At 39.5% G+C, this 12,276-nt stretch overlaps 1 protein-coding gene and 1 pseudogene across 2 annotated transcripts in view; one reads left to right on the forward strand and one right to left on the reverse strand.

Moving 5' to 3' along the window:
* Window positions 1–12,276, forward strand: part of NARS2 (asparaginyl-tRNA synthetase 2, mitochondrial) — a 147,773-nt gene that overhangs the window by 8,085 nt on the left and 127,412 nt on the right. The window contains exon 4 of the mRNA XM_037731819.1: window positions 4,951–5,091. Coding sequence (XP_037587747.1) covers window positions 4,951–5,091 — 141 coding nt within the window. The remainder of the gene's footprint in view (window positions 1–4,950; window positions 5,092–12,276) is intronic.
* LOC108290134 lies at window positions 725–4,160 on the reverse strand (annotated as a pseudogene). The gene has a single exon (XR_001819452.2). The product of XR_001819452.2 is annotated as a nuclear receptor coactivator 4-like (transcript).

Genomic DNA, 12,276 nt, shown 5'->3' on the forward strand with positions numbered 1-12,276 from the left:
TGTTACCCAGGCTGGAGTGCAATGGTGCGATCTCGGCTCACCGCAACCTCCGCCTCCCAGGTTCAGGCAATTCTCCTGCCTCAGCCTCCTTAGTAGCTGGGATTACAGGCACGTGCCACCATGCCCAGCTAATTTTTTGTATTTTTTTAGTAGAGACGGGGTTTCACCATGTTGACCAGGATGGTCTCGATCTCTTGACCTCGTGATCCACCCGCCTCGGCCTCCCGAAGTGCTGGGATTACAGGCTTGAGCCACCGCCCCCGGCCAGAATAAAAGATTATTAATAAAATTTTTTATAGTGGAGAAAATGAGGCCCAGCCAGATGAAATGACTTGCCTGAGCTGATGTGACACAACTGAAATTTATATTCTAGCTATTTGATTCCTCTGTGTTTTTGCTATACCTGTCTTCAAACATTTAATGAACAAAAATGAGGAAATATAGGGAAATTGCATCACTTTAATTCATTGTTAATTCTTTCAGTATAATAGGAAAAAATGTAAGGAAATAAAGGAAGCATCCACTGGCGGTCTTGAAATATATCCCCTGTGGATAAGCCGGGGACTATTGTATTCTTAAATTGTTCTTCCTTAGCTTCTCTTGGCATTGATGCCTTCATCTTCCCCTCCTCTTAGGTTCAGTATCATTTTAAAATATTCCGACATAGGGAATTCTGACTGCTAGAATTATGATATGGTTACATTTTCACTTTTACTTTTTTTTAATGGCTGTTATGCTTTTAATGGAGGCAGATACAAAATTCATCAATGCAAAAGAATATTTTACATATCATTAACATAGTGATTAATGTAAATTATATTTTGACAATGTAAAATACAGTGTATTTGGCCTCAAAAAAGAAACTACAGAGTTAGCTGCAACTTAAGATAACTGAAAGGCTCCTTATGTTGTTTTTGCCCACCACTTTATTATAATAGTTCTAAGTGATATCTGAGGAGGGAATTAAAAAATAATACAAAGCTCTTTCCAGCTGTGGTTCAAAGAACTCTAGTGAAGCTGTATGGCAATGACATTGTGGGACCATGAAGTTTCCCCGGAAGTATTTTCAATAATAGGCAGTTAAGCAGCTTAATAGTTTAAAGTCTGGAAAGCAGCAAAGATACCTTTAGAGAATTTAAAAACATTATAAACCCCACATCTCTCCTACAGAGACATTTTAAAGCATGGACATAACTTTAAGGAGATTGAGAAAACATCAGTAGTTTTCATAAAGCTTCAATGAACACCCTGAGGCACAAGTGTTGAAAACAGCCTGTTCACTAAAACGTCACTTTTGGAGGTACAGGTGTGCTGTGCTTACAGGAGAAGGACAACTGAATCCCTAGTTAAAAACACCAGGTGTCAAGTTCAGCTTCCATTTACACAGGATGCACCAATATAGTGAATAGTTCAAGCACTATACTACATTTCCAGCATGTCTTTGCCTATTTGCTTAGTTGGTACTGGGGTTCTTTTAAACCCCGTAGGTCTGTAAAATATTTTAAAAGGCTAGAACTGCCTCAAAAATAGTCTTGAAATAATACCAAACCCTTCTAAAAGAGCTCACAGGATACTTTAGTAACATTTACAGAAAGAAAAAGATTTGCAGTAGCTGAGTTTCAAATGAATAGTAATGTAGAACATGTAGGCTAAAATGTTTGGTAATATCAAAAATTGCCAAGATTATTAATATATATTTTGGTAATCACTATTAGCCAGGTTAATTTTTTGTGCAAAATACACTGTATATTAATAGAACAGGGAAATCATTATTTCAGACCACTAACAAGAAAACCCACAGCAAGAGAAGCATCTATAGGGCACTTAAACGTTAGAGAAGTTTACTAGCTTTAGAATATATCAATACACATCGATTACAGAAATATTTCATTTTTAAAACTAGAGTGAGTATTTTCGTGTACTTTTAGTAACGACCCAATCTAAGGAGGCTTGGAGGCTTGTGAAAAAGATGTATCCACAAAGATGCTGCATTTCTAATGTGGGAGTAAATTAACACTTCTGTAAGAAGGAAGGAACTGTATCACCTCAGCATCAATAAACAGCATTTTTCTTTTAAACAGTAACTCATAAATCTGATGACTCGCTTTGCTTTACTAGTTCAAAATTAGGTGAGAGAAGAACTAAGCTAACTGGTCAGACCCAGAAACAATGATTGGCAAGCCGTAGTCACTCAGCTCATGATGTGTGATAGTTGGCAGAAAGGCAGCTCTGCTCTTGTCTTCACATCTGTAGAGGAGTTCAATATAACCACTTGTCTTTATCAACTTTAAGCTGCATACAGGCAAAGAGATCACAAACTGCAGGGAGGCTGTAATGGTCTGGGGGGAACTTATGTTCCTCCTGTAGAGGTGTATTAAGTAATACTTCCTCTGGACCTTCATTTGAAGCTGCCACTTGTCTTCTCCAGAGGATAACTGGCTGAGGTTGCCTATCTTCTTTCCTGGCAGGACCCAGTCTGCTGTGTTAAAGGGACACCAGAAAGTGCACATGGGGCTTTTAAGCTTTTGTTTGCCAGCTCTGTCTTCAGTACTAGGCACTTCCTTGGCACTTCCTTCTTTGTATAGGGGTCTGATAAGCCACTCTGACAAGGGGCTGTTCTTTATGACTTGGAAGGAATCAGCAATTCTAGAAGGAACCATTGCCTTTGGTGCTTTAGGTTGTTCTATTACTTCTTTTCTAGAAGGACAGAGCCACGTATTCAGGGGATCTTTATGCTTCTCAGGCTCAGGTTTGGGTTCCATGGGTATCCCATTTTTATCCTTTTCTTCTTTCTTCAGAAACCATTTATACAGAGGCTCCTTCTCACAATTCTCATCACACATGCACTCTGCAAAGCTTGTGCAGGGCTCATTGGCTCTGCACACCTCCTCTACCTTACATGGGTCGTGACGGTTCTGGACAAGCCAATCCTCTGTAACCACCCTGGGGGGTGGACAATGGTTTCTTGGCCTCCAAGTGATCATTCAGGCACTTCAGATTGCCCTGGTTTTCAATCTCCACACCTTTGGGCTGGTTTCCTTGACAGTTGGTACGGGAGTCAGTCTTGACAAGCCAGTCATTCACATTGTAGGACTGGAACAAGAGCTTAAACTTCTCACTGATTTCATGACTGCCATTCTCAGGCTTCCCCAGCTTATGGGATTCCTGGGGAGTCACCAGCCAATCTGATAAGTCCATCTTATCTTGATCAGGAAGCTCTAGATCTTCAACCTTTTCCATTTCAGTGGAGAAAGAACTAGTAGTAGAATGGCTGTTACACTTTTGATAACTTGGTTTTTCAGGAACTTCCTGTTGCTGACTCTTGAGGAGCCAGTTTTCTAAGTCCTTTAGGCTTCCCCAGACATTAATGAAGAAATTGCAGGCTCTGGAAGAAGTCTGACTATTCTCCAGGGTCTGCTTTTGGGTGAGCCAGTCCTGGGGGTTGGCGCTGAGTATGTAAGGAGCCTGATGACCACTGGCAGGCTTGCTTCCAAGGTGCCATTCACTGAGAGGGACAGTTGCAATACTGGATGCTTGCTTCTGCTCTGGCATTGGGATATAGCCTCTCTTCTCCAGGAAGGCCCTATATTTGATGAACTAGCATGAGCCCTCAAGTGCTCAGAAATTTGAATGGTTTTGAGAGACCCAAAGGTGGTAATGGTCTGGTGCAGAGCAGTTGTGTCAGCTTCAAAGAGCAGGCAGTTGAATTTTCAGGCTTAAGGGTTAAACTGCCCAGTCTCTCTAGGCACACACAGACTTGATTGGCTAGATCTTTGTTTTGGGTATACTCCAGTTGATGAGTAAGACAGTTGAACTGGCCCAATAACCGGTACAGCTGCTGAGCTTGCTGCTGAAGTGTCTCCTCTTTAAGCTGATAGATGAGGTCCACCTGTTCATAAAGCCACACCTCACGGCTTCTAAGGCGTTCCAGGTGACAGTTTATGCAACTGTGAATCTGAGCTTTGACCTCTCGCAAGTTATCTTTAATTTGCTGCTCAGCCTGGAGAACTCCACCAATAGCAAGCTCCAAGTCCCTCTGTGCATCACTACACCTCAAAAGGGGTTCTTTATTCCTGGAGCTGCCACTCTGGTCTTGGAAGGTATTCATTCTGCTCACTGCTCCTCACAGGCCAGGTCACCGACACGCCAGCCACATTTTCATTTTTATTAAGTATGGTGCTTGTTATTGTACAATGTAAAAGTTTGTATGTGTACAAGACTTACAAAAAATAGATGAAACTGAAAGAAACAGGCTGCCAATGTAGCTCTTTTTTTTAGCTTTTCTGTTATCTTTTTAATTAAAACTTTGATTTTTATCTGAAAGGATATGTCTGTCTTAATCTTGTCACATGAATATGAGCAGGGTAGACATATTTCAAGTTGGAGCCGTAATTTTCTTTCAAATTTGGTGTAAATCTTCACTACTCTGCTAGCTGGAAGAAAGCTGCTTACCCTCCCTCATGTTTTTAGACACCAGTAGTGTTGATAATAGTAATAAATTACACCAATCGATTATGAATGATCGTGGGCTTTCAAGACATATAGGTGATTTTAAAATTGAGCACCAGCCTTGTGTGTACATCTTTAATATCTACAATATTTTGAACTCCTGTGTGCCAGTGGATATTTTGCATAATTAAACCTAACCTATTTGTAGGAAGTGATTGGCTACAAACTCGATAAATAACAGATGAGCTTCAGTGTTACTAGCTCAGTTACTTGGCTAATAAGTAGTAGAGCTAGATTCAAACCTACATCTTTCTGATTCCATCCTGCCATTCCACTTATCTGGTGGAAATAATGTGGATTAAAAATCAGGTATATTAAGAAGTAAAGAAGGAAAGCATCTTAGTTTGGTTCTAAAGCACTATTTAAGAAATACCCTGGAAATGGATTTTATTAAACAGTATCTCATTTGGCTTCTAATTTGTTCTTTTCATTTATTGGCAGACTTTCCCCATCAGATACAAAGAAAGGCATCCTCTGGAATACCTGAGACAATATCCTCACTTGAGGTGTAGGACTAACATTCTGGGATCTATACTGAGGATTCGCAGTGAAGCGACAGCTGCTATTCATTCTTTCTTTAAGGTAAGACCCCAAAAGGTCCCCTGTGACCCTTGCTTATACCTCCTCTCCCTCCTTGTTTCCCTTCATCCCCGAGCAACCACAGTCCACTTCCTGTTCCTATGTGTTAGCTTGCATTTTCTAGAGTTTTATATAAATGAAGTCATTCAGCATATACTGTTTTTTGTCTAGTTTTTTTCCACTCGGCATAATTATTGAGGTTCACCCGTGTTGTTATGTGTATCAGCAGTTTGTTCCCCTTACCATTAAGTATGATGTTAGCTATAGGTTTTAATAGATGCTCTGAATTTGGTGGAGAAAGTTCTCTTCTCTTTCTTGTTTGTTGAGTTTTATCAGGAATGGGTATTGGGTTTTGTTAATTTTTTTTCTGCATCTCTTGAGATGATCTGTGGTTTTTTTGTTTGTTTATTTTAGTTTGTGATGCTGAAGTACATTGATTAATTTTTGAATGTTAAACCCAGCATTTCTAGGAATATAGATATATTCTAATACAGATGTCTTACATTGGCCGGGCACAGTGGCTCATGCCTATAATCTCAGCACTTTGGGAGGCTGAGGTGGGTGGATCACTCTAGGTCAGGAGTTCGAGACCAGCCTGGCCAACATGGTGAAATATCATCTCTACTAAAAATACAAAAAACTATCTTGGCATGCTGGTGGGTGCCTGTAATCCTAGCTACTCAGGAGGCTAAAACAGGAGAATCACTTGAACCCAGGAGATGGAGGTTGCAGTGGGCCAAGATCACGCCACTACACTTCAGCTTGGGCAACAGAGTGAGACTCTGTCTCCAAAAAAACAGTCTTATATTAATATGTTAATATAATATAGTATATGATATTATAGATGTATTATCCTTTTTATATGTTGTTGGATTCAATTTGCTCTAACTTCGTTTAGAATTTTTGCCTCACCACTCAAAAGATATATTATTCTGTAGTTTCCTTTTCTTGTAATGTCTTTGGTTTTGGTATCAGGGTAAGGTTGACCTTGTTCAGTGAGTTGGGCGGGGCAGGGGATATTCCATCCCTTTATCTTTTCTAAAAGTAAAATAATACAGTTATCCATGCAGTTACAATTATTTCTTTCTTAAATGTGGATAATTCACTAGTGAATTCATCTCGTTGTGCACTTTCAAAGTTTTGTTTTTTTTCTTGGGGAGGTAGAATTTTTATCTACAATTTCAATTTATTTATTTATTTGTTTATTTATTTATTTATTTATTTTTTGAGACGGAGTTTCACTCTTGTTACCCAGGCTGGAGTGCAATGGTGCGATCTCAGCTCACCGCAACCTCCGCCTCCCGGGTTCAGGCAATTCTCCTGCCCCAGCCTCCCGAGTCGCTGGGATTACAGGCACGCACCACCATGCCCAGCTAATTTTTTGTATTTTTAGTAGAGACGGGGTTTCACCATGTTGACCGGGATGGTCTCGATCTCTTGACCTCGTGATCCACCCACCTCGGCCTCCCACAGTGCTGGGATTACAGGCGTGAGCCACCGCGCCTGGCCTAATTTCAATTTATTTTTAATTTTATTTTGTTTAATTTTATCTTGAGATGGATGTTTCACTGTGTTGCCCAGCTAGTTTTGAACTCCTGGGCTCAAGCAGTCCTCTTGCCTCGGCCTCCCAAGTAGCTGGGATTACAATCATGTGCCACCGTGCCCAGAAAATTATTGTTACCATTTTTTCATTTAAAAATTATTTATTGGCCAGGTGCAGTGACACACACCTGTAATGCTAGCACTTTAGGAGGCCAAGGAGGGCAGGTCACTTGAGATCAGGAGTTCAAGACCAGCCTGGCCAACATGATGAAACCATGTCTTTACTAAAAATACAAAATAATAGCTGGGCGTGGTGGCGGGTGCCTGTAATCCCAGCTACTTGGGAGGCTAAAACAGGAGAATTACTTGAACCCAGGAGGTTGAGGTTGCAGTGAGCTGAGATCGAGCCACTGCACTCCATCCTGGGAATAGAGCAAGACTGTCCCCAAAGAAAAAAACAAAGTTGTCCTACATTAATATAATGTAGGTATATGATATTATAGATGTATTATCCTTTTAATATGTTGTTGGATTCAGCTTGTTATAACTTCATTGAGAATTTTTCCTTCACCACTCAAAAGACGTATTATTCTGTAGTTTCCTTTTCTTGTAATGTCGTTGTCTGTTTTTGGTATCAGGGTAAGGTTGACCTCATTCAGTAAGTTGGGGATATTCCCTCCCTTTATCTTTCGAAAAGTAAAATTATAGAGTTATCCATGTAGTTATAATTATTTATGTTTTAAATGTGGAGAATTTACTGGTAAATTCATCTCAGTGTGCACTTTCAAATTTTTTTTTTCCTGTGGGGCTAGAGTTTTTATCTATAATTTCAATTTCTTTTTAATTTTAATTTTATCTTGAAATGGGGGTCTCACTGTGGCTAGTCTTGAACTCCTGGGCTCAAGCAGTCTTCTCGTCTCAGCCTCCCAAGTAGCTGGGATTACAATTATGTACCACCATGCCCAGAAAATTATTATTACCGTTTTTTTCATTTTAAAATTATTTATTGGCCAAGCGCAGTGACTCATACCTGTAATCCCAGCACCTCGGGAGGCAGAGGTGGGCAGATCACTTGAGATGAGGAGTTCGAGACTAACCTGATCAACATGGTGAAACCCCATCTCTACTAAAAATACAAAAATTATCTGGGTATGGTGGTGGGTGCCTGCAACCCCAGCTCTTTGGGAGGCTGAGGCAGGAGAATCACTTGACCCCAGAAGGCAGAAGTTGAAGTGAGCGAGATCACACCATGCCACTCCAGCCTGGGTGAGAGAGTGAGACTTTGTCTCAAATAACAACAGCAACAACAAAATTATTTATTTATTTAGAGATGGCATCTTGTTATGTTGTCCTGATTGGATTGCAGTGGCTATTCACAAGTGCAGTCATGGTGCACTACAGCCTTGAATTCCTGGCCTCAAGCAGTCTTCCTGCCTCAGACTGAGTAGCTGAGATTACAGGTGCATGTCACTGCACCTGGCTTAATTTCTTGAATAGATACACAGCTGTAGCTTATCTGTTTTTACTTGAGTGAACTTTGGTAGTCTGAGTTTCAAGAATTTATTCGTTTTATTAAAGTTTTTTAACTTATTGCCATAAAGTTATAGATATCCCTTTATTTTAATATCTAGCATCTGTAATGATGTTGTCTCATTCCTGCTATTGAAAATTTGTGGGCTTTCTTTTTTTCTGATTAGCCTGGTTAGAGGTATATCAATTTTATCAAGCTTTTAAAATCTCTATTAATATTCTTTGCTTTCACATCTATTTTGATATTATTATAACCATTAGAGCTTTCTTTTGATTAGTATTAGCATATTCTTTTTCATCCTTTTACTTTTAAACCACAGTTAACCCTTGAAGCACATGGAGATTAGGGGCACCAACTTTATGTAGTCAAAAATCCAAGTATGGGCCAGGCACAGTAGCTCATGCCTGTAATCCCAGCACTTTGGGAGGCTGAGGCAGGTGGATCATTTGAGGTCAGAAGTTAGAGATCAGCCTAGCCAACATGGTAAAATCCCATCTCTACTAAAAATACAAAATGTCCAGGCATGGTGGCAGGTGCCTGTAATGTCAGCTAACTTGGGAGGCTAAAGCAAGAGAATTGCTTGAACCCAGGAGGTAGAGGTTGCAGTTAGCTGAGATCGCACCACTGCATTCCAGCCTTGCAATAAGAACTTGACTCTGTCTCAAAAAAAAAAAAAAAATCCAAGTATAAATTTTGCCTCCCCAAAAACATAACTGATAGCTTACTGTTGACTGGAAGGCTTATTGACAATGTAAATGGTTGAATAACACATATTTTGTATTTCACAAAATGTGCAAGATTTTCTCACTTGCTGGCATAGCTGTAGCAACAGCTTCACGATTTGCTTATTTTTTTCATAAGAAAACATTTTGTAAGTTGTCTTTATGCTGGATTTGTCTTGAAATGGCAGGCAGCTGCAGCTGCAGACCTCAATCTACAGTACATACTAAGAAATTAAACTTTTACGTCTAATGTTGTGACTTTTCTCTGCTTCTTGGGAGTGCTTCTAGCCTCACTAGTAAGTACTTCATAGGGTCCCATGGTGTTAATTAAGGTTTACAGTATTGCACTAAACCTGATGAAAAATAAGGTGAAAACACAAGAGATTGCTTTTTACTGTGACATGCAGTTTACTGAGAGATGAACTGCTCATGAGATGATTAGCATCACAGGGTGTTTTATGTGGATGCTTGCAACACTTGAGCTTACTATAGTAGCTATGAAATTGTTGTACATACTATATATAACTGCTTTTATGCAGTTATGATGTAATACTGCACTTTTACGTTTGTTTACATTTCTCTCTACAAATCATGCCCTGTACAGTCTGCGTTTGTGTAGGTTTTAATAAATTTTAACTTTTTGTAAAAGATTTGCATGTATTTATGGTTGTTAATTATAACATATACTAATATCTACATATATTTTATGTATCTGTGGCATACCTTTTTCTTAATTTAAAAAATATTTCCAGGCTGTGCTGTTCATCTGCAAGCTTTTTCACATTGCTGCAAATCTCCAAAAAATTTTCCATATATTTATTGAGAAAAATCCATGTGTAAGTAGACCCATGGAATTTAAATCCATCTGTTGAAGGGTTAAATGTATTTGTATCTTTATATTTAAAGTGCATTTCTTGTTGGCGGCATATGGTTGGAGGTTGCTTTTTATACCCAGTCTCATAATCAGTCTCTCTCTCTTAATGTGGGTGCTTAGATCATATACATTTAATGTGATTATTGTTGTGGTTTTGTTTGAGTCTGTCATCTTGCTGTTTTATTTCTAATTGTCCTGTCTGTTCTTTGTTCTCTCTTGCTTTATTTATTTATTTATTTATTTATTTGAGATGGAGTCTCTCTCTGTTGCCCAGGCTGGAGTGCAATGGCGCACTCTCGGCTCACCGCAACCTTCACCTCCCGGGTTCAAGCGATTCTCCTGCCTCAGCCTCCTGAGTAGCTGGGATTACTGGTGCACAGCACCACGCCCAACTAATTTTTGTATTTTTAGTAGAGATGGGGTTTCACCATGTTGTTCAGGCTGTTCTCGAACTCCTAACCTTGTGATTCACCTGCCTCGGCCTCCCAAAGTGCTGGTATTACAGGCTTAAGCCACGTCGCTGGGCCCTTATTTCTTATCTTCTTTGTTTTCCTCTTAACTGTAACCCTGTTTTGTTATTTTAGTGACTGCTTTAGGGTTTAAAATATACATCTTTGACTTCAGTTGATGTTTTACCACCTAATGATAATGTAATAACTTTATATACTTATATTTCTTTCCACCTTTATGTTATTTTTTGGCATGCATTTTACTTTTATATACATTATAAATTCAGTGATTCATTGTTATTCTCCTTCAAGCAATAAATTATCTTTTAATGAAATTTAAATAATAAAATAGTCTTATATGTTTACCTATGTAGTTATTATTTCTGGGGCTGCTAACTTAGATTTCGTATCTAGGTGTTTGGTTTGGGCTGCTCATTCCTTTGTTTTAAATAACGTCTCACTGTGTTGCCTAGTCTGGTCTCCAATTCCTACCCTTAAGCAGTTCTCCTGCCTTGGCTTCCCAAAGTTCTAGGATTATAGGCATGAGCCACTGTGCCTGGCCTAGGCTGTTTTTTTATGTCTTTTATGTCTATTTAACTTTTCAAACATAGAATAACTGTTTTAAAATGATATGTCTTTTTCTCCTGATTTTAACATATCTGTTATGAGTTAGTTTCTATTGGTCTCTTCATTAGGAGTTACGGTTTCTTGACTCTGGGTGACTAATCTTTGGGTACCGGACATTGTGAATTTTACCTGGGTGCGTGCCGTGGGTGTGCACACAGATACTGCTATCTGTTTGATCCTTTGAGGTCTTGGTTATGTGATTTGTTAAGCAGATCTCTAGCAGTGCTCAGTGCAGTACTATTTATTCCTCACTGCTGAGGCAAAGCCTTCCTTAGGTCCTGACCTAGTGCCTTGTGAACAGTGAGTTTTTCTAGTTTGTGGAAAGGGTACTGTTTCCAGCCAGCATGTAAGCACTGGGCACTGTTTAATCTTTTAAATGGATATTTTCCTAGCATTGGATAGTTCTTTTCACACAAATGCACTGATCTGCCTAATACTACAGGGTGGCCCTCTGCAGCTCTCTGGAGTTCTGTGTCTCCACAGCTGTCTCCACTCTGATTTTCTAGCCTGTGGACTCTAGCCACTTGGGTCTCTCCAGACTCTCAGTTGTGTCTCTTCAACTCAGGGAGTCTGCTGGCTCTATGTTACTTTTTCCCCTTCCCTGTGCTGTGGCCTGGAAGATCTCAAGGTGGTAAGCTGGGTTACTGGTAGGGTTTACCATTTGTTTCCTAGCTCAGAGAGAGATGACTTTTGTTGCCTGATACCCGGTATGTTGGAAACTATTGTTTCATGGGGTTTGCTTTTTGTGTTGTTGTGGTTCTTTTGTTTTTGGTTGTTTCCTTTTTCTCCATCTTGGTCATAGATCTATATTTTGTATAAAGTAAGCTTTAATTTTAACGATTTACTGGTGTTGAGCAAGTCCGTTGATCTAATGACTAAAGGCATTTTGTCTCATTTGGCTTTGCTTCTCAGCCATTTCCCTCTACCTGGGAAAGCCACAGTTTAATGTGGTTGACAAGTTGCTAAGGTGAAGGGAACCTCTCTCCCGGTGGATGGGAGGGCCCCAAAGGCAAGGAGTGATCCAGCAGATAAAGTTTATTGTTATTCCATGTGGTTTTGTAACTCTTCCTGTGCTACTTCTCCAGATATAGCTAATTTGCAGAAGTTGTGTAACAGTGGCTATTGCCTTCCCTTGGGCTGTATCCAAATTCACACAGTCCTGCTACAGCTCACCAAAAAAGTTCTTGCCCCTTGAAAAAATCTCCTTCAGATTAATTTTTGGTCAAAAAGCTAAAGAAAACAACATCATGGCCTTATTTAAGGCATATGCTTTTGATACAACAAAAGAAAATAAATCAAATTACACAATGTCATCCCATTGTAGTTTGTAAGGGTCCAGATACATATGCTATCAGAAACTTTGCTATCCGCTTCCATGTGGATTTTCATTAGTTCTTGAACCACATAATCATAAAAATACCTTTTTTTTTTTTTTTTTTTTTT

Source organism: Cebus imitator, unplaced genomic scaffold (genome assembly GCF_001604975.1).
Source record: "Cebus imitator isolate Cc_AM_T3 unplaced genomic scaffold, Cebus_imitator-1.0 Scaffold424, whole genome shotgun sequence".
Classification (NCBI taxonomy): Eukaryota; Metazoa; Chordata; class Mammalia; order Primates; family Cebidae; genus Cebus; species Cebus imitator.